This window comes from Cetorhinus maximus, chromosome 6 (genome assembly GCF_964194155.1).
Source record: "Cetorhinus maximus chromosome 6, sCetMax3.hap1.1, whole genome shotgun sequence".
In the NCBI taxonomy this organism is placed as follows: Eukaryota; Metazoa; Chordata; class Chondrichthyes; order Lamniformes; family Cetorhinidae; genus Cetorhinus; species Cetorhinus maximus.
This window is the reverse complement of record NC_135884.1, coordinates 77,691,147-77,717,346: the sequence shown is the minus strand read 5'-3', so window position 1 is coordinate 77,717,346 and position 26,200 is coordinate 77,691,147. Positions and strand designations below refer to the sequence as shown.

The 26,200-nt window shown below is 44.0% G+C and overlaps 1 protein-coding gene across 3 annotated transcripts in view; it reads right to left on the bottom strand.

Moving 5' to 3' along the window:
* Positions 1 to 26,200, bottom strand: part of nr2c2 (nuclear receptor subfamily 2, group C, member 2) — a 258,076-nt gene that overhangs the window by 98,860 nt on the left and 133,016 nt on the right. For all 3 annotated transcript variants that reach the window (XM_078543883.1, XM_078543882.1, XM_078543881.1), the window contains 2 exons: positions 12,780 to 12,876; positions 11,082 to 11,266 (listed from right to left, as the gene is read on the bottom strand). In XM_078543883.1, the coding sequence (XP_078400009.1) occupies positions 11,082 to 11,266; positions 12,780 to 12,876 (282 nt within the window). The remainder of the gene's footprint in view (positions 1 to 11,081; positions 11,267 to 12,779; positions 12,877 to 26,200) is intronic.

Below are 26,200 nucleotides of genomic sequence, written 5' to 3'. Positions count from 1 at the left end.
GGGTAATGACACTGAACATCAAGGGATGATGGTTCCCTCTTGTTGGAGATGGTCATTGCTTGACATTTGTGTGGCACGAATGTTACTTGTCATTTGTCAGCCTAAGCCTGGATTTTGTTCAGGTCTTGCTGCATTTGAACATGGATTGCTTCAGCATCTGAGGAGTCACGAATGGTGCTGAACATAGTGCAATCATCAGCGAACATCCCCACTTCTGACCTTATGATGGAAGGAAGGTCATTGATGAAGCAGCTGAAGATGGTTGGGCCTAGGACACTACCCTGAGGAACTCCTGCAGTGATGTCCTGCAGCTCAGATGACTGACCTCCAACAACTAAAACCATCTTTATTTGTGCTAGGTATGACTTCAACCAATGGACTGATTCCCATTGACTCCAGTTTTGCTAGGGCTCCTTAATGCTACTTTGGATCAAATGCTACCTTGGTGTCAAGGACAGTCATTCATACCTCCCCTCTGGAGTTCAGCTCTTTTGTGCATGTTTGGACCAAGGCTGTACGGAGGTCAGGAGCTGACTGGCCTTGGTGGAACCCAAACTGAGCATCAGTGAGCCGGTTACTGCTGCATAAATGCCACTTGATAGCCCTGTCGATGACACCTCCCATCACTTTGCTGATGATTGAGGATAGACTGATGGGGTACTAATGAGTCGGGTTGGATTTTTCCTGCTATTTGTGTACAAGACAAACCTAGGCAATCATCCACACTGCTGGGTAGATTCCAATGTTATAGATGTACTAGAACAGCTTGATTATTTATTTTATTCATTCGTGGAATGTGGGCGTTGCTGGCTAGACCAGCATTTATTGCCCATCCCTAATTGCCCTTGGGAAGGTGGTGGTGAGCTGCCTTCTTGAACCGCTGCAGTCCATGTGGTTGTAGGTACACCCACAGTGCTATTAGGGAGGGAGTTCCAGAAATTTGACCCAGTGACAGTGAAGGAACGGCGATATATTTCCAAGTCAGGCTGATGAGTGGCTTGGAGGGGAACCTCCAGGTGGTGGTGTTCCCATCTATCTGCTGCCCTTGTCCTTCTAGATGGTAGCGGTCGTGGGTTTGGAAGGTGCCGTCTGAACAGCCTTGGTGAGTTCCTGCAGTGCATCTTGTAGATTGCTCCCCTTCATTGAGGATGGGGATATTTGTGGAGTCTCCTCCTCCAGTGAGTTGTTTGATTCTCCACCACCATTCATGACTGGATGTAACAGGTCTGCAGAGCTTGGATCTGATCCGTTGGTTGTGGGATCGCTTAACTCTGTCTATTGCATGTTGCTTCTGCCATTTGGCACGCAAGTAATCCTGTGTTGAAGCTTCACCAGGTTGTAACTTCATTTTTTTAATATGCTTCCTACTGTTCCAACAGCATGGGTTCAATCCCTGTACCAATGAGGCAGTTCTTGGGTCCTACCTCCTTGCCTTGCCCCATCATGATAATCAGGCAATAAAGCGTGATTAGTATACTTAGACAACTAGGATACAACATGGAAAGAAAGATTGAGTGATGAGGTTACATTGTCCTGTATTTATTCTCAGTGGTGAAGAATTGGATTTCGCCGTTCACATCACATACAGTTGCCCAGGCTTTTCATGGGCTTGTTGGCAGAGATTTCTATCAATTCAGTATCTGTTTCAGTGTGGCATTTTTTGAAGAACATCTGTGGTTCCTGCACACAGGTCAAGAAACAGCGAAGCTCCTCAAACAATCAGGTTAAAGTATTCTCACTGTGACTGCAAACCAGGGAGTAAAATACAGGAAAATAAATTACAATTACTGCATAAAGAGCATGAGAGAAGCAGCATAGTCATTTACAGGGAGAGAGTATGAGAGAAACAGTGTGGTCATTTACAGGGAGAGAGAAGGAGAAACAGCATGGTAATTTACAAGGAGAGAGTGCGAGAGAAACAGTGTGGTCATTTACAGCGAGAGAGTGTGAGAGAAACAGCGTGGTCATTTACAGCGAGAGAGTGCGAAAGAAACAGCGTGGTCATTTACAGCGAGAGAGTGAGAGAGAAACAGCGGGGTCATTTACAGGGAGAGAGTGAGAGAGAAACAGCTTGTTCATTTACAGTGAGAGAGTGAGGGAGAAAGTGTGGTCATTTACAGGGAGAGAGTGCGAGAGAAACAGTGTGGTCATTTATAGGGAGAGAGAAGGAGAAACAGCATGGTAATTTACAAGGAGAGAGTGCGAGAGAAACAGCGTGGTCATTTACATCGAGAGAGTGTGAGAGAAACAGCGTGGTCATTTACAGGGAGAGAGTGCGAGAGAAACAGCGTGGTCATTTACAGGGAGAGAGTGCGAGAGAAACAAAGTGGTCATTTACAGTGAGAGAGTGAGAAACAGCGTGGTCATTTACTGCGAGAGGATGCGAAAGAAACAAAGTGGTCATTTACAGCGAGAAAGTGAGAGCGAAACAGCGGGGTCATTACAGGGAGAGAGTGCGAGAGAAACAGCGTGGTCATTTACAGCAAGAGAGTGTGAGAGAAACAGTGTGGTCATTTACAGCGAGAGAGTGAGAGAGAACCAGCGTGGTCATTTACAGCGAGAGAGTGTGAGAGAAACAGCGTGGTCATTTACAGCGAGAGAGTGAGAAAGAAGCAGCATGGTCACTTACAGTGGGAAAGTGAGAGAGAAACAGTGGGGCCATTTACAGGGAGAGAGTGCGAGAGGAACGGGGCCTTTAACAGTGAGAGAGTGTGAGAGAAACAGCTTGTTCATTTACATGGAGTGAGTGCGAGAGAAACAGCGTGGTCATTTACAGAGAGAGAGTGTGAGAGAAACAGCAGAGTCATTTACATTAAGAGAGAAACAGCATGGTCATTTTTAGGGTGAGAGGGAGAGAGAAACAGTGGGATCATTTACAGCGAGAGAGTGTGACAGAAACAGCGTGGTCATTTACAGAGAGAGAGTGTGAGAGAAACAGCAGAGTCATTTACATTAAGAGAGAAACAGCATGGTCATTTTTAGGGTGAGAGGGAGAGAGAAACAGTGGGATCATTTACAGCGAGAGAGTGTGACAGAAACAGCGTGGTTATTTACAGTGAGTGTGACAGATACAGCGTGGTTATTTACAGTGAGAGAGAAACAGCATGGTCATTTACAGTGAGAGAGTGTGACAGAAACAGCGTGGTTATTTACAGTGAGAGAGTGAGAGAGAAACAGCGTGGTTATTTACAGCGAGAGAGTGTGACAGAAACAGCAGGATCATTTACAGGGAGTGACTGCGAGAGGAGTGGGGCCTTTAACAGTGAGAGAGTGCAAGAAGAACGCGAGAGGGAAAAGAGTGCAGGGAAACAAGCTGAATGGTGAGTAAGATTGGTGAGTATTTCTCGTCTTTAAAGTAAAGTAAGGTATTTAGTTTGTGTTCAGATCTCTAGTCTTTTTTTCTCTCTTTTTCTCATAGATAGTTCTTTAAGTATCAGATCGATACTGGTGTGTATAAAAAGAAACTATAATAAAGTGTAAAGATTGAGGACACTGGAGTAATTAATTAATAAATTGAATAAAACACGATAGTGATGGCAAGACGAGTTATATGTTGCTGCTGCAGCATGTGGGAGCTGCTGAACACCAAGGTGACCAGAGTGAAAACATCTGTACCAAGTGTTTGCAGCTCGAGGAACGTCGGATCAGAGTTAAGGAGCTGCAGACATTGCGCCACATCAGGAAGGGGGAAAGTTATGTGGACACTGAACTCCAGGAGCAGTCACACTCCTCAGATTAGGTAATTTAAATTTGGTCTTTGATCAGGGGCAGGAGGGTGTGACTGCAGGTGAAGCAACTGTGGGGATCCAGACAGTAGCGTTCGATGGGTCTCGGCTCCTGCAATTGTACAACGGTCACAAGGTTCTTGCAAGCTGTATGGGCGAGAGCAGGGACTGCAGGGAGGGTGAGCGAACTGATCACGGCACCGTGGTACAGGAAGCCATTCAAGTAGGGGGAGGAAATGGGAACACAGTATTGGTAGGGGACAGTATAATTAGCGGGATAGATACTGTTCTCTGCAGCCGTGAGTGTGAGTCCCTAAGGCTGTGCCAGGGTTAAGGACGTCTCCTCAGGGCTGGGGAGGAACTTGGAGTGGGAGGTGGGGGATCCAGTTGTCTTTGTCCATGTTGGTACCAACATTGATAGGATTAGAAAAGAGGTTCTGCTGAAAGAATTTGAACAGTTAGGAGTTATATTAAAAAACAGAACCTCCAAGATAATCATCTCGGGATTGCTACCTGAGCCACAGGCAAACTGGCATAGGGTAAATAAAGTCAAGGAGTTAAATGCATGGCTCAGAGATTGGTGTGGAAGGAATGGGTTTCAGTTCATGGGGGCGTTTTAGTAATGAACGTCCAATCCCTCTACACCTCCATCCCCCACCAGGATGGTCTGAGGGCCCTTAGCTTCTTCCTTGAACAGAGGCCCGAACAATCCCCATCCACCACTACTCTCCTCCGTCTGGCTGAACTTGTTCTCACACTGAACAATTTCTCCTTTAACTCCTCTCACTTCCTCCAAATAAAAGGTGTGGCTATGGGTACCCGCATGGGCCCCAGCTATGCCTGTTTCTTTATGGGGTATGTGGAACATTCCTTGTTCCAGACCTACTCCGGCCCCCTCCCTCAAATCTTTCTCCGGTACATCGATGATTACTTCGGTGCGGCTTCAAGCTCTCGTCTGGACCTGGAAAAATTTATTAATTTTGCTTCCAATCTCCACCCCTCCATCATTTTCACATGGTCCATCTCTGACACTTCCCTACCCTTCCTTGACCTCTCTGTCTCAATTTATGATGATAGACTGTCCACCAATATCCATTACAAGCCTACTGACTCCCACAGCTACCTCGACTACAGCTCCTCACACCCCGCTTCCTGTAAGGACTCCATCCCATTCTCTCAGTTCCTTCGCCTCCGTCGCATCTGTTCTGATGACGCTACCTTCAAAAACAGTTCCTCTGACATGTCCTCCTTCTTCCTTAACCGAGGTTTTCCACCCACGGTCGTTGACAGGGCCCTCAACCATGTCCGGCCCATCTCCTGCACATCCGCCCTCATGCCTTCTCCTCCCTCCCAGAAACATGATAGGGTCCCCCTTGTCCTCACTTATCACCCCACCAGCCTCTGCATTCAAAGGATCATCCTCCGCCATTTCCGCCAACTCCAGCATGATGCCACCACCAAACACATCTTCCCTTCACCCCCCCTGGCGGCATTCCATAGGGATCGTTCCTTCCGGGACACCCTGGTCCACTCCTCCATCACCCCCTACTCCTCAACCCCCACCTATGGCACCTCCCCATGCCCACGCAGAAGATGCAACACCTGCCCCTTCACTTCCTCTCTCCTCACCGTTCAAGGGCCCAAACACTCCTTTCAAGTGAAGCAGCATTTCACTTGCATTTCCCCTAACTTAGTCTACTGCATTCGTTGCTCCCAATGCGGTCTCCTCTACATTGGAGAGACCAAACGCAAACTGGGCGACCGCTTTGCAGAACACCTGCGGTCTGTCCGCAAGAAAGACCCAAACCTCCCTGTCGCTTGCCATTTTAACACTCAACCCTGCTCTCTTGCCCACATGTCTGTCCTTGGCTTGCTGCATTGTTCCAGTGAAGCCCAACGCAAACTGGAGGAACAGCACCTCATCTTCCGACTAGGCACTTTACAGCCTTCCGGGCTGAATATTGAATTCAACAACTTTAGATCTTAAACTCCCTCCACCCATCCCCACCCCGTTTCTTCCCCCTCCCTTTTGTTTTTTTCAATAATTTATATAGATTTTTCTTTTCCCACCTATTTCTATTATTTTTAAATCTACAACTAATACCTTGTCAGTCTTTCCACCCCACTCCCACTAGAGCTGTACCTTGAGTGTCCTGCCATCCATTCTTAATTAGCACATTTTCTTAGATAATATCACCACCTTCAACACCTCTTTGATCCTTTTGTCTGTGACATCTTTTGATTATCTGCTCCTATCACTGCTTGCTTGTCCCTACAACCACCCCCCCCTCAACTTCTCTCCCCCCCCACCCCCCTCCACCTTAAACCAGCTTATATTTCACCCCTCTCCTAACTATACTCAGTTCTGCTGAAGGGTCATGAGGACTTGAAACGTCAACTCTTTTCTTCTCCGCCGATGCTGCCAGACCTGCTGAGTTTTTCCAGGTAATTCTGTTTTTGTTTCAGTTCATGGGGCACTGGCACCAGCACTGGGGTAGAAGGGAGCTGTTCCGGTGGGACGGGCTTCACTTGAACCGTGCTGGGACCAGTGTCCTGGCGAATCGAATAACTAGGGCTATAGAGAGGGCTTTAAACTAAATAGACAGGGGGTGGCGGGAGGGTTCTGGAGAGAGGATATGTAGGCTTACAAAGCAAAAGGATATGGCAGCATTGCAGGGCAGCTATTAGATAATGATACCCAGAGTGTGACAGGAAGGGACAGAGTGTACAAACATTAAAAAACAGCAGCAAACAGGGTAAAAGGAGGAAAAAATGGTAAAAAGGCAAAATTAATGGCTCTTTACTTAAATGCACATAGTATTCGGAACAAAATAAATGAATTAACGGCACAAATAGAGGTTAATGGGTATGGTCTTACAGCGGAGATGTGGTTACAAGGAGAACAAAACTAGGAACTAAGTATTGAGGGGTATGTGACTTTTCGAAAGGACAGGCAGGAAGGAAAGAGTAGTGGGGCTTTGTTAGTACGAGATGGAATAAGTACGATAGCAAGAAAGGATCTTGGATTAGAAGATGTAGAGTTCATATGTGTGGAGGTAAGAAATAACAAGGGGAAGAAGATACTGGTGGGAGTAGTCTACATGCTCCCTGACAGTAGCTATACTGTAGGACAGAGAATAAATCAGGAGATAATGAGGGCATGTAAAAAAGGCAGTACTTTAATCATGGGTGACTTTAATCTTCATGTAGATTGGGGAAATCAAATTGGCAGAGGTAGACACGAGCAAGAATTCATAGAGTGTATTTGGGTCAGTTTCTTAGAACAACATGTTGCGAATCCAACAAAGGATCAGGCTATTTTGGATCTGGTAAAGTGTAATAAGCAGGTTTAATACATGATCTCAGAGTAAAGGATTCCCTAGGAAACAGTGACCATAATATGGTAGAATTAGCATTCAGTTTGAAAGTGAGAAACCTAGGTTGGAAACAACTGTGCTAAACTTAAATAAGGGTAATTACAAAGGAATGAGGGCAGAGTTGACTGGATGGACTGGGAGAGCAGTTTAGCGGAAAAGACAGTTGATGAACAATGGAAGACGTTTAAGAAAATAGTTCATGACTCTCAACAAAGATATATCCCAGTGAGGAAGGATTCAAGGAAGGGGATAAACCAACCATGGTTAGCCAAGGAAGTTAAGGACAGTATAAAATTGAAAAAAAAAACAATGTGGCAAAGATTAGTGGTAAGCCAGAGGATTGGGAAAGTTTTAAAAACCAACAAAAGATGGCCCAAAAAAAAATTAAGAGGGAGAAAATAAACTTTGAGGGTAAACTAGCAAGTAATATAAAAACGGACAGTGAGAGCTTCTTTAAATATATGAAAAGTAAGAGAGAGGCCAAAGCGAACACAGGCCCCTTAGAGAATGAGGCTGGGGAAATAATAATGCAGAACCTGGAAATGGCAGAGGAGCTGAATAAATACTTTGCTTCAGTCTTCACTATAGAAGATACTAATAGCATTCCAAAAATACTAAGTAATCAAGGGGCAAAAATGAGGGAGGAAAAAAGTACAGTAACCATCACTAAAGAAAAAGTATTAGAGAAACTAATGAGTCTAAAGGCCGATAAGTCCCCTGGACCTGATGGGTTGCATATTAAAGGAAGTAGCTACAGAGATAGTGGATACACTGGTAGTAATCTTCCAAGAATCCTCAGATTCTGGAAAAGTCCCAGAGGATTGGAGAACGGACAATGTAACACCCTTATTCAAAAAGGGAGGGAGACAAAAAAACAGATAACTATAGGCCAGTTAGCTTAACATCTGTCATTGGGAAAATGTTGGAGTCTATTATATAGCACAGCATTTAGAAATACATAATATAATCAAGCAGAGGCAGCATGACTTTATGAAGGGGAAATCATGCCTAACAAATTTATTAGAATTCTTTGAGGTAACAAGCAGGATTGATAAAGGGGAACCAGTAGGTGTAATATATTTGGATTTCCAAAAGGCGCACATAAGGCTACTTAATAGGAACCCATGGTGTTGGGGGTAGTATATTAGCATGGATAGAGGATTGGCTAACTAATAGAAGACAGAGTTGGGATAAGGGGGGGGTGGCATTTTCAGGATGGCAACCTGTAACTAGTGGAGTACCATAGGGATCAGTGCTGGGGCCTCAATTATTTACAATATAGATTAATGACTTAGATGAGGGAAGTGAATGAACTATTGCCAAGTTTGTGGATGACACAAAAATAGGTGGGGAAGCAAGTGGTGAGGATGACACAAGGAGTCTACAGAGGGATATAGACAGCTTATGTGAGTGGGCAAAAACTTGGCAGATGGAATATAATGTGGGAAAATATGAGGTTATGCACTTTGGCAGGAAGAATAGAGGAGCTGAATATTATTTAAATGGAGAAAGGCTGCAGAAAGCTGCAGCACAGAGGGATTTGGGGGTCCTTGGTGCATGAAACCCAAAAAGCTAACAGACAAGTTCAACAGATAATAGGGAAGGCAAATGGAGTTTATTTCAAAGGGAATGGAGTATAAAAATAGGGAAGTCTTGCTAAAACTATACAAGGCATTAGTTAGACCACACCTAGAATACTGCAAACAATTTTGGTCCCCTTATCTAAGGAAAGATATACTGGCATTGGAGGCTGACCGGAGAAGGTTCACTAGTTGATCCTGGGTGTGGAGGGATTTTTTTATGAGGCGAGGTTGAGTAGGTTGGGCCTATACTCATTGGAGTTCAGAAGAATGAGAGTTGGCCTTATTGAAACATAGGGGAGAATTTTCTCCCCATCAAGGGGGCTGAGGGGAGCGGGAGTGGGCAGGCACGTAGCCGATCGCTGCCTGCGCGTCGCCATTTTATGTGGGTGGGCCAATTAAGGCCCGCCCAGCGTAACGCACACCCAGAAGTGCTGAGCGCTCCCTGTGCGGGTGGTGGGGGAGGAGGCTGAGTCTGGGCCTGTGCTCTTTCGTGCACAGAGTTGCCTCAGGAAGATTAGTTTGATTTTGAAAAATTTTAATAAAGAAAGAAAAAAAATTTTTAAGACATGTCTCCTCATGTGACACTGTCACATGAGCTGGGACATGTCAATGAATTTTATTAAAAATTTAAATGAAAGTTTAAAAACCTTCATGAAACCTCAGCCCACCCGTGGATGAGGTTTCATGATAAATGTGAAGGCCGTCTGGGCTCTTCGCCTGCCCACCAACCTTAAGGTTGGACGGGCAACTGTGTTAATTATTTTAATTGATATTTAAATGGCCTTCATAGGCCTTTGACAGCTCAGTGGGCGTGCAGCCAACTCCGGTGTGCACCCGCCGAACTGAAGATCAGAATGACGCGCGGTGAGTCGGGACGCACGCCCAACATCACTGCGCGTCATTTTACACGTCGGCGAGGAGGGCCTGCTTCCGCACGTCGACCCGAAGATTATGGCCATAAGATTGTTAGGGGGACTGACAGGGTAGATGCTGAGAGATTGTTTCCCCTTGTGGGAGTCTAGGACCAGAGGGCATAATCTCAGCGTAAGGGGGCTCCCATTTAAAACAGAGATGAGGAGGAATTTCTGCTCTCAGGGGGTGGTGAATCTGTGGAATTCTTTACCGCAGAAGGCTGTAGAAGCTGGGTTGTTAAGTATATTCAAGGCTAAGGTAGATTTTTAATCAGCAGGGGAATCAAGGATTTGGGGAAAAGGCTGGAAAGGGGAGTTGAGGATTATCAGATCAGCTCAATGGGCCAAAAAGCCTACTTCTGCTTGTACGTCTTATGGTCTTAACAGAAAACAAAATAAAGACTGGGACATGCAGATGAAATTAAGGGAATGAGATAAAGAGAAAAACAGAAAAATTAAAAATATAATTATTTTATTTTTTTAAAAATGTGCAACATCAATTTCCTTCTAAGGGAATGAGACTCCATATTCAAAAAAAAATATTTGGGGCCGGAGAGGATGTTCATCAGTAATTATCACTTATTACACCATTTGAAAACTCACTACAGAATGCACCAGCCCAAAGTTATTCAGTCATTTTTGATGTGAATTATTTGGGCAGGTACCCCATATTCACACCACTACAGACATTTCAATGCTAATACTATCAGTAAGGACTGCAACTGCATGTGTAAGGAAGAGCAGGGATCACTGACATCAACTTCAGCATTTCCATATTTAATCACATATCTGCAGGTACCAGAAGTTGCTGTTAGATTGACCTTGTAATAACACTGATGTGGACAGCCTCGTTGATACCATTACAGCAAAATTCAGGTTAATATGTTCTTTGTTATAGCCATCTTGCATACAAATACATAACATCACTAGCTCAGGATCTCGCTATTTTCACCACTCCTCTTCTTTCTGAGGACAGTGTCTCTGTGAACTCGCTCAAATGTCCATCCCTCACATTCAAACTTAATCAGTGAGTGTCAGCAAGGTATTTGACTATAAGAAGCATTGCAGCCAAAGATCCTGTTGCCATCTGCTATACACATGCATACACCCTCTAGTAGCAATCATTCTCCCTGGGACTCCATTAATAAATGTGACAGAAGGCACTTCTTCATTAGAAAAACACTGCATTATAAGCTGCCCACTGTATGACAGGTTATTATTTTCATTTTTACACTGAAGCTACAAAGGCTCAGCAATTATTCCAGCTTTTACTGAAACAAACACTAAAAAAAACTCCACAAATAACCTCCTGATTGCCAGAACCAAAATACAGACTGCCATGGGACTGATTGTAAGTGACTCACAACATCAGTTATAGTGGAAGTGATGATAAGTCACTGTTCTGCTCTCTCTTTATTCAGAGAACTCAGAGAGGGAGCCATTAGGTTGCTGATGGATGGCACATTGAGTGGTAGTTGTGTATACCGTGTAATCTCATTGGTAGACTGATCCTCTTGCTGTAGATCTGTGACACTGATGTCTCCATTATTAAGTGCTTCAATTGCTGGAAGGTCACTCGGACTCTGTGAATCATCTTTTCCCTTGCTGAGATTTGCTAGTGAGGTGACGACATTAGCCAGCGTACCCAAATCACCTTGGCTTGTTTCAGCCTAAAACAAAGAGATAAAGTGGAATTGATCACACTATTGATCTACAGACAGTGTGAGGCACCAGTGATGCCAGGGTATGTCCAGCCAAACCCCTGTATATATCAGACACTCTGGGCAGAATTTTACCAGCAATCCAGAGCATCACAGTACAAAAATGGCACGTTATAAATTTGATGCAGAAAATAACAGAGTCACTCCAGAATCTGAGCACCTTAGATTTAACATGTTCTGATTCCCACTGCCCAAATCTACTTTGACAATGACATAAGCTTGAGTCAAACAGCAGTAACCCTTGTGACCTAAACCAGATATTCACGCCTTTTGCACTGCTAATTCTTCAATCTCTGAAGACAAGTAAATAAATCACTTGGTGAGACAAAGCTTGATACCAATTATTAAGCTGCTTGCTTCTTAGCAAGTTTCATTAGATTCATTAATTTCAATGAATCATTAATTTCAAACAATACAACTTGTCTTTGTATAATAATGCAAAGTAATGAAATCTACACCTCTCCATTTCACTGGGTTACCTCGCTTGAACTAATAACTCTTCTGCATAAAAACAAAATACTGCGGATGCTGGAAATCTGAAATAAAGAGAAAATGCTGGAAAAACTCAGCAGGTCTAACAGCATCTGCAGAGAGAAAAACAGAGTTAACGTTTCAAGTCCCCATGACTCTTCTTCAGAGCTCTGAGGGGGGAGTTATACAGACTTGAAACGTTAACTCTGTTTCTCTCTCCACAGATGCTGTCACACCCGCTGAGCTTTTCCGGCATTTTCTGTTTTTATAACTCTTCTGTATTGTAGTCTTCAGTACAGTGCAGGACATCCTGTCACTGTAGTCTCTGCAGCCTGACTCCAATGTTAGCATTTAATTAACGTGATTATTTCACAACCCAAGCATCAAATCCACCAAACTAATTGCTAATGACTACTACCAAGTTCAAAGAAATAAAGTTGTCAATGCAGCAATGAGTGAGAACAAACATTAGAATGTTTTTACTGCCTTCAGCATATTGGTTCACGTGCTGATTTCAAGCTGAATCTATATCTATCAGGCTGGTTGTTTGGTGAATTAAATCCCTTACAAGCCAGGTTTACTCAATGACAGCACTTTTAATATACTATACACATAGGTCCTCAAGTGGCAGCACAGTCCGAAATCTCAAAGCAGGCCAAGTGTCAACTCCTCCTAATTTACTCTTCTCATCTCTCAATCTTAACAATTTCCCTTTCCAAGTGGAATGATAAGGGCTCCAGCTTCATGCAGTGAAAAAGACACATGGCCTGTAACAAACTATTTCCTCTTCTCAGTTAGATGTGTTTTGAAGAGATGATAATATTGTCCCTCTGATGAAAAACATGACCAGACAACAAATGAGGGAGAATTCAACCTTACCTGATATAACCATTTGTCATCGAAATCACAAATTACAGATTGATTCCACTAATGTATTTACTTCAGTACATATACTCCAATATATTTACCAAACACACAAAGTTTCTCCCACCTTAGGGTCTGCAGCCACTAGAACTGCACCACTGTCTGTCTGTATTAATGGTTGCTGAATATTCACCAGTGTTCCTGATTCAAACAGATTCGTCTGTCTGCAAGAAACAGAAAATAAAATTCGGTAAAGTGTATAAAATTTATTAAGACTATTCTACTCCACTGTATCCAACAACATCATAGCTGACAAACATGACCTGGTCACAGAAAGTCAGTGTGGATTTGTTCAGGAGTTTACTAATGTAATAGATACGAGCATATCTATGGATGTTGTTTATATGGATTTCTGGAAGATTTTCCATAGTTCCACTTAGAAGATTGTTAGCAAGATGGGATTGGAGGGAGCCTTTTGTCCTAGGTGGATAGCTGGTTAAGGAGACCAAGATGAGTAATGGGTAAGTACTCAAACTGGAAGGTTGTGACTCATGGGGCAGAATTTTCTGCCTGACGGGTGGGCGGGCCTGACCCAATCTCCGGCGGGCAGGGACCCAATCCCCACCGGAGAAGTGGGCCCCGTTGCCATTTTACGTGGGTGGGCCAATTAAGGCCCGCCCAGTGTGATGTCCAGCGGGAAGCACTATGCGCTTCCTGTGCGGGCAGGGGGGGATTCCCCAAAAGCGAGAGTGCGCTCTTTCACGCATGTGCACAAAAGAGCACATATCTCCCTGAGACAAAGTGCAGCCTCAGAGAGATCACTTACACTTTTAAAAATATTAAAAATAGAAAAAAAAATTCCCTAACATGTCCCCCTCATGTGACAATGTCACATGAGATGGGACATGTTTATAATTAACATAATAACCTTATTAAAAATTTTAAAGCCCTGCATGAAACCTCATCCCGCTGGTGGATGAGGTTTCATGTTTTACCTGTTTGCCACCGGGGCTCCTGGCCGACCCGCCAACCTTAAGGTTGGACGGGCAGGTCCTTTAATTGTTTAAATGATCCTGTCAATGGCCTCAATTGGCCATTGACAGGTTGGCTGGCCCGCAGCTGATTTTACTGCGCACCCCCCCTCCTTCCTGAAAATTTAAATGGGGCGGGATGACGTCGGGGGTTCCACCCAACGTCATCCCACGTCATTTTATGCGTCGGCGAGTGGGCCCCGCCCCCTGCTCGCCAACTACAAAATTCTGCCCATAGTATCTATCAGGGATCTGTACTACATCACTACAATTATGAATGACTTGGATGAAGGAATAGAGAGCCATACATCTAAGTTTTCTGGCAGCACTAAGTTAGGTGGCATGGTAAATAGTCTGGATGGGAATAGAAAGTTGTAATGCGATATTGATAGATTAAGTGAGTAGGCAAAACTGTGGCAGATGGTGTTGAATTAGTGAAATGTGAGGTCATCCATTTTGGATCTAAGAAAGGTAGATCAGAATATTCTCTAGATGATATGATGCTGGGAACTGGGGAGGAGCAAAGAAATTTAGAGGTCCAAGTGCAGAAATCATTAAAGGCTAATGGACAGATACGAGAAATGGTTAAGGGGGAAATGAGATCTGGTTTTTAGCTCAAGGAGGCTGGAAAATAAAGGGGCAGAAGTTATGGTAATGTTATAAAGAGCTCAACTAATATCCCATCTGTAAGCCACACTCAGTTCTGGCCACAGCACCTTAGGAAGGATACAATGGCATTGGAGGGGATGCAGTCCAGATTCACCAGGGCTAAAAGGCTTAAATTGTGAGGGCAGGTTAGATAGACTAGACTTGTATTCCCTTGAATTCCAGAGAAACTGTTTCTCTGGTGGGGGAAATCCAGAACGAGGGGATATAACATTAAAATTAGGGCCAGGCTTTTTGGGGTGATTTCAGATGTGAAGTGCGTAGAAATGTGGACGTCTCTGCCAAAAGGATGTCAAGTCTAGGTAAATTGAAAACTTCAAAATGGAGATTAGTTGACATTTGTTGGGTGAGGGAAGAATCGTGAATGAGATAGCACATATCATTTGGCCCGTCGTGTCTATGCTAGCTCCCTGTTATTTCGCATAGCCCTACAAATTTCTCCTTTAAAAGTATGTATCTAATTCCTTTCAAAAGTAATTGCCAAATCTGGACCTGCCACTCTTTCAGGCAATGCAACCAAGATCACAACAACCCACTATTCTCCTCGATTCCCCCCCTGGAAATTGCGTTAAACACCTTAAATCTGTGTCCTCTTTTACATTTTCAGATCCGATCTTGGGATGCGAGCATCGCTGGCTAGGCCAGCATTTATTGTCCTTCCCTAATTGCCCTTGAGAAGGTGATGTTGAGACACCTCCTTGAACCGCTGCAGACTATGTGGTGTAGGTACACCCAAACAGTGCTATTAAGTAGGGAGTTCCAGGATTTTGACCCAGTGACAGCAAAGGAACAGCTTGGAGGGGAAATTGCAGGTGATGGTGTTCCCATGCACCTGTTGCCCTTGACCTCCTGGATAGTAGAAGTCACAGATTTGGAAGGTGCTGCTGAATGAGCCTTGACAAGCTGCTACAGTGCATCTTGTAGTGAATATTTATTATGATGGATGGGGTACCAATCAATCAGGCTGTTGGATGGTGTCAAGCTTCTAGTGTGTTGTTGGAGCTACACACATCCAGGTAAATGGAGAGTATTCCATCATACCCCTGATTTTTTCCTGTAAATGGTGGACAGGCTTTGGGACTCAGCAGGTGAGTTACTCACTGCAGAATTCCCAGCCTCTGACCTGCTCTTGTAGCCATGGTATTTATATGGCTGGTCCAGTTCAATTTCTCGTCAATGGTAACCTTCAGGGTGTAGATAACGGGGAATTCAGCGATGGTAATGCCATTGAATGTCAAGGGGAGATGCTTGGATTCTCTCTTGTTGGACATAGTCCTTGCCTGGCACTTGTGTGGCACAAATGTTACTTTCCACTTATCAACCCAAGCCCGAATGCTGACCAGGTCTTGGTACATGCGAGCACAGGTTACTTCATATTAGAGGAGTTGTAAATAGTACTAAACATTGTGCATCCATCAGTGAACATCCCCACTTCTAATCTTATATTGGAGGGAAGGTCATTGATGAAGCAGTTGAAGATACTTGGACCTAGAACACTACCCTGAGGAACTCCTGCAGTGATGTGCTAGGACTGAGATGATTAGCCTCCAACAACCACAGCCATCTTCCTTAGCGCTAGATATGATTCCAACCAGCAGAGATTTTTCCTCCCATATGATGTAGGAGCAGAAGTAGGCCATTCAGCCCATCGGGCCTGCTCTGCCATTCAATGAGATCATGGCTGATCTGATAATCCTCAACTCCACTTTCTTGCATTTTCCGCATAACCATCGATTCCCTTACTGATTAAAAATCTATCTCAGCCTTGAATATACTTGATGACTCAGCCTCTACAGCCCTCTGTGGTAAAGAATTCCACAAATTGACTACCCTCTGAGAGAAGAAACCCTCCTCATTTCTGTTTTAAATGGACGACCCCTTACTCTGAGATTATGCCCTCTGGTCCTACACTTGCCCACAAGGGTAAACAACCTCTCAGCATCTACCCTGTCAAGCCCCCTAAGAATCTTATATGTTTCAATAAGGTCGCCTCTCATTCTTCTAAATTCCAATGAGTACAGGCCCAACTATTCAAGCTCTCCCCATAAGAAAATCCCTCCACACCCAGGATCAACCTAGTGAACCTTCTCTGGACTGCCTCCAATACCAGTCTATCTTTCCTTAGATAAGGGGACCAAAACTGTTTACAGTATTCGAGGTGTGGTCTAACTAGTGCCTTGCAGATATTTTAGCAAGTCTTCCCTATTTTTATACTCCATTCCCTTTGAAATAAAGGCCAACATTCCATTTGCCTTTCCTATTACCTGTTGAGAACTTATATGCTAGCTTTTTGTGATTCATGTACAAGGACCCCCAAATCCCTCTGTGCTGCAGCTTTCTGCAGTCTTTCTCCATTTAAATATTATTCAGATCCTCTATTTCTCCTGCCAAAGTGCATAACCTCACATTTTCCCACATTATATTCCATCTGCCAAGTTTTTGCCCACTCACTTAACCTGTTCATATCCCTCTGTGTCATCCTCACCACTTGCCTGACCACCTATTTTTGTGTTACCCGCAAACTTGGCGATAGTACATTCACTTCCCTCATCCAAGTCATTAATATATGTATTGTAAATAATTGTGGCCCCAGCACTGATCCCTGTGGCACTCCACTAGTTACAGTTTGCCAACCTGAAAATGCCCCCCTTATCCCAACTCTCTGTCTTCTATTAGTTAGTTAATCCTCTATCGATACAAATATACTACCTCCAAAACCACGGGCTGTTATCTTATTAAGTGGCCTTATTTATGTGCGGTACCTTATCAAATGGCTTTTGGAAATCTAAATATATTACATCTACTGGTTCCCCTTTATCTACCCTGCTTGTTACCTCCTCAAAGAATTCTAATAAAATTTTCAGGCATCATTTCCCCTTCATGAAGCCATGCTGACTCTGCTTGATTAGATTATGTATTTTTAAATACTTTGCTATTAGATCATTTATAATAGACTCTAACATTTTCAGAATGGTAGATGTTAAGCTAACTGGCCTATAGTTACCTGTTTTTTGTCCCACTCCCTTTTTGAATAAGAGCATTACATTGGTAGTTTTCCAATCCTCTGGGACTTTTCTAGAATCTAAGGATTCTTGGGAGATTACTATATTATAGTAATATAGTAATATTCTATATTACTATATTTTATATTAAAAATCAAAACCTCCAAGGTAATAATCTCAGGATTACTACCTGAGCCACTGGCACAGGGTAAATAAAGTCAAGGAGTTAAATGCATGGCTCAAAGATTGGTGTGGAAGGAATGGGTTTCAGTTCATGGGACACTGGCACCAGTACTGGCGTAGAAGGGAGCTATTCCGGTGGGATGGGCTTTACTTGAACTGTACTGGGACCAGTGTCCTGGCGAATCGAATAACTAGGGCTGTAGAGTGGGCTAAATAAATAGAGTGGTGGGGGGATGGTTTGGGAGAGGGGATAAGTAGGCTTACAAAGCAAAAGGATATGGCAGCCTTGCAGGGCAGCTATTTAGCTATACCCAGAGTGTGACAGGAAGGGACAGAGTGTATAAACATAAAAAAAAGCAGCAAATTGGGCCAAAAGGGGAAAAAATGGTAATAAGGCAAAATTAATGGCTCTTAGGTGCACGTAGTATTTGGAACAAAATTAATAAATTAACAGCACAAATAGGGGTTAATGGGTATGATCTTGTAGCCATTATGGAGACATGGTTACAAGAAGATCAAAGCTATGTGTCTATGAGTCTAAAGCTGGGAACTAAATATTCAGGTGTATGTAACTTTTCAAAAGGACAGGCAGGAAGGAAAGGGTGGTGGGGTAGCTTTGTTAGTACAAAATGGAATAAGTACGATAGCAAAAAATTATCTTGGATTGGAAGATGTAGAATCCATATGGATGAAGGTAAGAAATAATAAGGGGAAGAAGACACTGTGGGAGTAGTCTATAGACCCCCCAACAGTAGCTATACTGTAGGACAGAGAATAAACAGGAGATAATGAGGGAATATAAAAAAGGCAGTACATTAATTATGGGTGACTTTAACCTTCATGTAGACTGGAAAAATCAAATTGGCAGAGCAAGCCACGAGCAAGAGTTCATAGGGTAGGATTTTGCCCTAGGCGGGGGCGCTCGGCGGGGAAGCCGACCACCGTCCGCAATCAGACCTTCACCACAATTTCACGCAGGCGGGCCAATTAAGGTCTAATCTGCGTGGAGCAGAGCAACAGTGCTGAGCTTTGCCTGTGCGGGTGGGGGGGAGGAGGGAGAGCGGACCTAGCACGATCTTCGCGCATGCATGCGAAAGAGTGTTTCAATCTCCCTGAGGCATGGAGCTGTCTCAGGGAGATTGAAGCTATCTCTTAAAAAATTAATAAAGACAGTAAACATTTAATAAAACACGTACCCTCATGTGACTCTGTCACATGAGATGGGACATGCTTTTAATTCCAAAGTAAAGTTTTTATTTAATGTGTATTAGCTTTAGGAAACTTCATCCCACTTGTGGATGAGGTTTCCTAAAAAATGTAAAGGCAGCTTGGTCTTTTCGCCTGCCCGCCAACCATTAGGTGCAATGGGCAGTGTAATTTTCAAGTTAATAAGGTTGTTAATGGCCGTAAAAGGACTTTCAATTTTTCTGTGGGCGCGCTGCCAACTCTGGCACCCGCCTGCCAAACAAAATATCGCGAGACTGTGCGATGATGACTGGGTGCACGCCTGACATCATCACGCGTCATTTTACTCTCGGTCGTGTTGGGTGCATGCCCGCACACCGAGCATAATATTCTGCCCATAGAGTGTATTCAGGACAGTTTCCTAGAACAATGTATTGTGGATCCAACCAGGGATCAGGCTATTTTGGATCAGTTCAGGCTATTTTGGATCTGGTAATGTGTAATGAGGCAGGCTTAATAAATGATCTCAGAGTAAAAGATCCCCAAGGAAATAGTGGCCATAACATGGTAGAATTTAACATTCAGTTTGAGAGTGCTAAACTTGGGCTGGAAACAACTGTGCTAAACTTAAATAAGGGTAATTACAAAGGAATGAGGGCAGAGTTGGCTGGAGTGGACTGGGAAAGCAGTTTAGCAGAAAAGATGGTTGATGAACAATGGCAGACATTTAAGAAAATAGTTAATGGCTCACAACAAAGATATATCCCAATGAGGAGGAAGGATTCTAGGAAGGGGATAAACCAGCCATGGTTAACCAAGGAAGTTAAAGATAGTATCATATGTGGCAAAGATTCGTGGTAAGCCAGAGGATTGGGGAAATTTAAAAAAAACAAAAGATGACCAAAAAATAATAAAGAGGGAGAAAATAAACTTTGAGGGTAAACTAGCAAGTAATATAAAAACAGGCAGTAAGAGCTTCTTTAAGTATATAAAAAGGAAGAGAGAGGCCAAAGCGAACATAGGCCCCTTAGAGAATGAGGCTGGGGAAATAATAATGGGGAACCAGGAAATGGCAGAGGAGTTGAATGAATACTTTGCATCAATCTTCACAGTAGAAGACACTAATAGCATTCCAAATATACTAAATAATCAAGGGGCAAAAGGGGGGACGGAAATAAATATAATAACTATCACTAGAGAAAAAGTACTATAGAAACTAATGGGACTAAAGACCAATCAGTCCCCTGGGCCTGATGGGTTCCATCCTAGGATATTAAAGGAAGTAGCTACACAGATAGTGGATGCAATGGTAGTAATCTTCCAAGAATCCTTAGATTCTGGTAAAGTCCCAGAGGATTGGAGAACTGCCATTATTCATAAAGTGGGGGAGACAAAAAACAGGTAACCATAGGCCAGTTAGCTTAACATCCATCATTGGGAAAATGTTAGAGTCTATTATAAAGGATGTAATAATAGCAGAGGATTTAGAAATGCCTAATATAATCAAGCAGAGTCAGTATGGCTTCATGAAGGGGAAATCATGCCTGACAAATTTATGAGAATGCTTTGAGGAGATAACAAGCAGGACAGATAAAGGGGAACCAGTAAACGTAATATATTTGGATTTCCAAAAGGCATTTGTTAAGGTACCACACATAAGGCTACTTAATAAGATAAGAGCCCATGGTGATGGGGGTAGTATATTAACATGGATAGGGGATTGGCTCATGAATGGATGGAGTGTTGGGATAATGGTGGCATTTTCAGGATGACAACCAATAACTAGTGGAGTGCCACAGGGATCAGTGCTGGGACCACAATTATTTACAATATATATTAATGACTTGGATGAGGGAAGTGAATGTACTATCGTCAAGCTTGCGGATGACACATCATTTATTAAACCTGCCTCACTAAACATCCACTCGGCACTTCTGGCCGAAAATGGGTGCAAATGCTACAGAGTTATCTTTTGCACAGATTCTCCATTATTGAGGATGGGGATCTTGGTGGAGCTTCCTCATTTGGTTAGCTGACCATTTGTTCACCACCATTCATGACTGGATGTGGCAGGGCTGCAGAGCTTTGATCTGATCCATTGGTTATGAGATTAGTTATTATGCTTAGTTCCGTTGCTAGCATGCAGCTTCCTTAGTCTAAAAGACATGTACTCCTGTGTTGTAGCTTCACCAGGTTGATATCTCGTGTTTAGGTATGTGCGGTGCTGCTTCTGGCATGCTTTCCTACATTCCTCATGTAGACTGAGGTTGGTCCTCTAGTTTGATGGTAGAGTGAGGAATATGCCGGGTCAAGAGGTTACAGATGGTGGAATATAATTTTGCTGTTGCTAATGGCCCACAGTGCCTCATGGAAACCCAGGTTTCAGCTGCTAGATCTGTTCTGAATCTATCTCATTTAGCACAGTGGTAGTTCTGCATAACAGGATGGAGGGTATGGTCACTATGAAGATGGAACTTCATCTCCTCAAGGACTGTGCTATGGTTACTCCTACCAATGCTGTCATGGAAAGATGCATCTACGATGCATAGATGGGTGAGGACAAGTAAGTTTTTTCCTCTTGATGGTTCTCTCATCACCTGCTGTAGGCCCAGTTTGGCAGATATGTCTTTCAGAGCTTGGCCAGTTCAGTCATTACTGGTACTAGCAAGCCACTCTTGGTGATGGAAATTGAAGTCGCCTGCCCAGAGTGCATTATGTGCTCTTGCCACCCTCAGTGCTTCTTCCAAGTGGTAATCAACATGGAGGTGTAGCGATTCATCAGCTGAGGCAGGGTGGTTGGTGGAAATCAGCAGGAGGTTTCCTGAACCGTGTTTGTTCTGATGCCATGAGACTGCACAGGGTCCGGAGTCAATAATGAGGGCTCCCAGAGCAACTAAATACTAGATGTTAGTAAGGAGGACTTTGCAGGATCAATAGGGTAGGACATGCCTTTGTCGTGATCCATATGGTTTTATTCTGAGTTGATTTCTGTAGCAGTTTGATACATGGCTTGCTGGGCCATTTCAGAGGGCAGTCAACCATATTGCTGTGGGTCTGGAGTTACACATAAGCCAGACCTGGCAAGGACATTAAGAGAGCAGATGGGTTTTTACAACAATCCAGTAGTTTCATGGTTATCTTTACTGAGTTTAGCTTTATATTCCAAAATATTAATTAATGTGAACTCATGCCTCCAGAGATTTAGTCCAGTTCTCTGGATTATGAGTTCAGTGACATTACCACTATGCTACTGTTCCCAGTTACGAACCTGTCTGCCAGTGGAGTTGCTGGCACAGACATGACAAGCTGAATGGCCTCCTTCTGTGATCTAACCATTCTATCATCCTAAAATGCTTTCTTATCGGACATATCAATTTGTCCTGTAACTATCAGAAATGTGTGCGTTTGAACCACTGGGTCTATATGTTCCTGTAATTGCTTTAAAATGGTAACATTTCCAACACAGGCACAATGGGCCAAATGTCCTCTGTTGTATCATTTGATAATTTCATTTAGATTATCTCAATATTACTACAAAAATGTATTACTTTCAACTTTAAATTCCAGCTGTCCATTTCACCAGTCTGTCATTGTCCTCTTCACTGTTTCCTACTTCGAGTTTTGTGTCATTGTGAAACTTTGAAATGGTGCCCAGTGGCAGTCCTGGCACAACCAGTCGTGAATGGTGGTGGACAATTAAACAACTCAGTGGAGGGGGAGGCTCCACAACTATCCCCATCCTCAATGATGGAGGAGCCCAGCACATCAGTGCAGAAGAGAAGGTTGAAGCATTTGCAACAATCTTCAGCCAGAAGTGCCGAGTGGATGATCCATCTTGGCCTCCTCTGGAGGTCCCCAGCATCACAGGTGCCAGTCTTCAGCCAATTTGATTCACTCCACATGATATCAAGAAATGGCTGAAGGCACTGCATACTGCAAAGGCTACAGGCCCTGACAATATTCCGGCAATAGTACTGAAAACTTGTGCTCCAGAACTTGCCGTGTCCTTAGCCAAGCTATTCCAATACAGCAACAACACTGGCATCTACCCAGAAATGTGGAAAATTGCCCAGGTAGTTCCTGTCCACAAAAGAGCAGGATAAATCCAACCTGGCCAATTACTGCCCCATCAGTCTACTCTCCATCATCAGCAAAGTGATGATGGAGTCAAAAACAGTGCAATCAAGCAGCACTTGCTTAGCAATAAAATGCTCACTGATGCTCAGTTTGGGTTCTGTCAGGGCCACTCAGCTCCTGACTTCAGTACAGCCTTGGTTCAAACATGGACAAAAGAGCTGAGGTTCCAGAGGAGAGGTGAGAGTAACTACCCTTGCTTTCAATGCAGCATTTGACCGAATGTGACATCAAGGAGCCTAAGCAAAATTGGAGTCAATGGGAATTGGGGAAAACTCTCCACTGGTTGGAATCACATCTAGCGCAAAGGCAGACGGTTCTAGTTGTTGGAGGTCAAACATCTCAGTTGCAGGACATTGCTGTAGGAGTTGCTCAGGGTAGTGTCCTAGGCCCAACCATCTTCAGCTGCTTCATCAATGACCTTACTTCCGTCATGAGGTCAGAAGTGGGGATGTTCGCTGATGATTGCATAATGTTTCAGCACCATTTGTGAGTCCTCAGATACTGAAACAGTCCATGTCCAAATGCAACAAGATCTGGACAATATCCAGGCTTGGGCTGACAAGTGGCAAGTAACATTTGTGCCACACAAGTGCCAGGCAATGACCATGTCCAAAAAGAGAGAATCTAACCATCGTCCCTTGACATTCAAAAGCATTACCATCGCTGAATCCCCCTACTATCTACATCCTGGGGGGTTACCATTGACCAGAAACTGAACTGGACTAGGTATATAAGTACTGTGGCTACAAGAGCAGGTCAGAGGCTAAGAAACAGAAGATGGGTTATGTGAATATGCTTAAAAAGTACTTTGTCTACATCCTGGGGGGTTACCATTGACCAGAAACTGAACTGGACTAGGTATATAAGTACTGTGGCTACAAGAGCAGGTCAGAGGCTAAGAATCCTGTTGCGAGTAACTCACCTCCTGACTCCCCAAAGCCTGTCTACCATCTACAAGACACAAGTCAGGAGTGTGATGGAATACTCCCCACTTGCCTGAACGAGTGCAGCTCCAACTACACTCAAGAAGCTTAACACCATTCAGGACAAAGCAGTCTGCTTGATTGGCACCCTTTCCACAAACATTCACTCCCTCCACCACCGACACACAGTACCAGCAGTGTGTACCATCTACAAGATGCACTGCAGAATCTCTCCAAGACTCCTTAGATAGCGCCTTCCAAACCCACGACCGCTACCGTCTAGAAGGACAAGGGCAGCAGATACATGAGAACGCCACCACCTGGAAGTTCCCCTCCAAGCCACTCACCAACCTGACTTGGAAATATATCGCCGTTCCTTCACTGTCACTGGGTCAAAATCCTGGAACTCCCTCCCTAACAGCACTGTGGGTCATTAATATTAGTATGCATCAAAAAGAGCAGTGATCCGAATAACGGCCCCTGGATACCACTGTGTACTTCCTTATTACTAAGGGTTTTGGAACCAAAGCAGGTAGATTGAACTAAGATACAGATCAGGCATCATCTAATTGAATGGTGGAACATGTTCAAAAGTCTGAATGGCCTATACCTGTTCCTATCTTCCTAAACTGCAGAGCCTTGCCCTCCCTCAGTATTTTGTGATGATCCTTGCCTGGGAAGCAGTATAATAAGGAACATTTCTTTAAAATATCTAGGGAATCTGTAATTGTTTGTAAGAATGCATGAAAAGGACTTTTATTTAAGAGTTTGCACCAATTGTAAAGAGGTCAATTGTAATTTTCTTGGATAATAAGAAATACTAGTCCGTGACCTGGTGACCCTTATCCTGGAAGCAGTACCAACAGGAAGGAAGTTAAGATGGAAGCAAGGTGGCCTGACAAAAAAGAAGGGAGCTGCAGACAAAGGGGAGCTGAAGCAGAGAGCACATTTACAAGGAGGTGTATGTGTAACACAGTTAAACAGGACAGAAAGCTGAAGACGGGGTTAGAGCGGTGATTGTGAATTGGACAATTTCACTGATTCAGTTTTGCCAGAGCTGTCAAGACAGTTTAACGGGGTTTATGAAAGGGTTGGATAAAGGGGTCTCTAGGGAATCTGTGCTCTCAAGACTGTTGAGAACTCAACTAAGGAGATTCTGCAGGAGTGTGCCATTCAGGGGATGACCACATCAGAGGATTTTTGATCAAATATGAACGCGATTCAACGGCCGAATCAACTACGAAGGAGTGCAGATCTTCCTGGAGTTTCTAACTATTGATATGTTTCTCTATGATTGTGATGGAGAAGGAGCACTGATTTATATCACAAAAATGTGAGTTCTGCTATTGTTGCATGTCCTTTGGGGCATTGCATTCTTTCACAAACAAATTAAGCAAAACTGATCATTTATCTATGAAAATATTGACCTCCAATGAGCTTGTTAATAGTGAGTCTGGGAACATAAAGTGTTTCTTTCTCACTCCCTTTCCCTGTCTCTCTCCCACCCTCACTCTCTCTCACCCTTTCACTTTCTCTCACTCTCTCCCCACTTGCTTTCTCACCTCCCCTCACACACCCTCCATCTTCCCTTCACTCGCTTCCCCCTCAATTGCTCTCTCCCTCTTCCCCTTGCACACACTCTCTCTTGCACTCACTTGCTCTCAACCCTCACACTCTCACAATCTACTGTTTGTGTCAAGCACTCACCTCTAAATTATTCTTGCATCATCCTCGCTCTCTCATTGTCATCCCCTTGTTCTCTCACTCACCACATACACCCCTCTCTCTTTGTCACTGCAGGTTCAGCTGAACATTGCAATGACCCCCCCCCACTTGCGCTCTCTCATCCATCTTGTTCTCTGCATCACTCACCCTTCTTCACTTACTGCCTCTCTCTTCCAATCACTCCAATTCCACTCTCTGTCACACTTTTCCTCTCGCTCTTCCACTCATTCTTGCTCCCTCTATTTTCCTTTCACTCTCTCTCCCCCTCACCCTCTCTCTTCCCTACTCTCTCCCTTCCCTTCACTCACTCTCTCTTCACTCACACTCTTTTCTGCTCAATCTCCGTTCCCCTCAACTTCCCATCCCCTCACACTCTCTGCCCCTCTCTCTTCTCCTGATGCCCTCTCTTCTCCTGACTTCCTCTCTTATCCTCACTCTCTCTTCCCATCTCTCTCTCCCTCTCTCTCGTCCCCAACTCGCTCAGTTCCCTCACACATGACTCTCCCTCTTTTTCCCTCACTCTCGCTCTCCTCTCATCAGTCTCCATCTCCCTCTTATCCCGTCACACACTCTTTCCCTTCTCATTCTCCCTCTCTTCCCCCCCCACCCTCCCTACCTCTCTTCGCCCCCACCCTCCCTCCCTCTCTTCCCCCCCACCCTCCCTCCCTCTCTTCCCCCCCACCCTCCCTCCCTCTC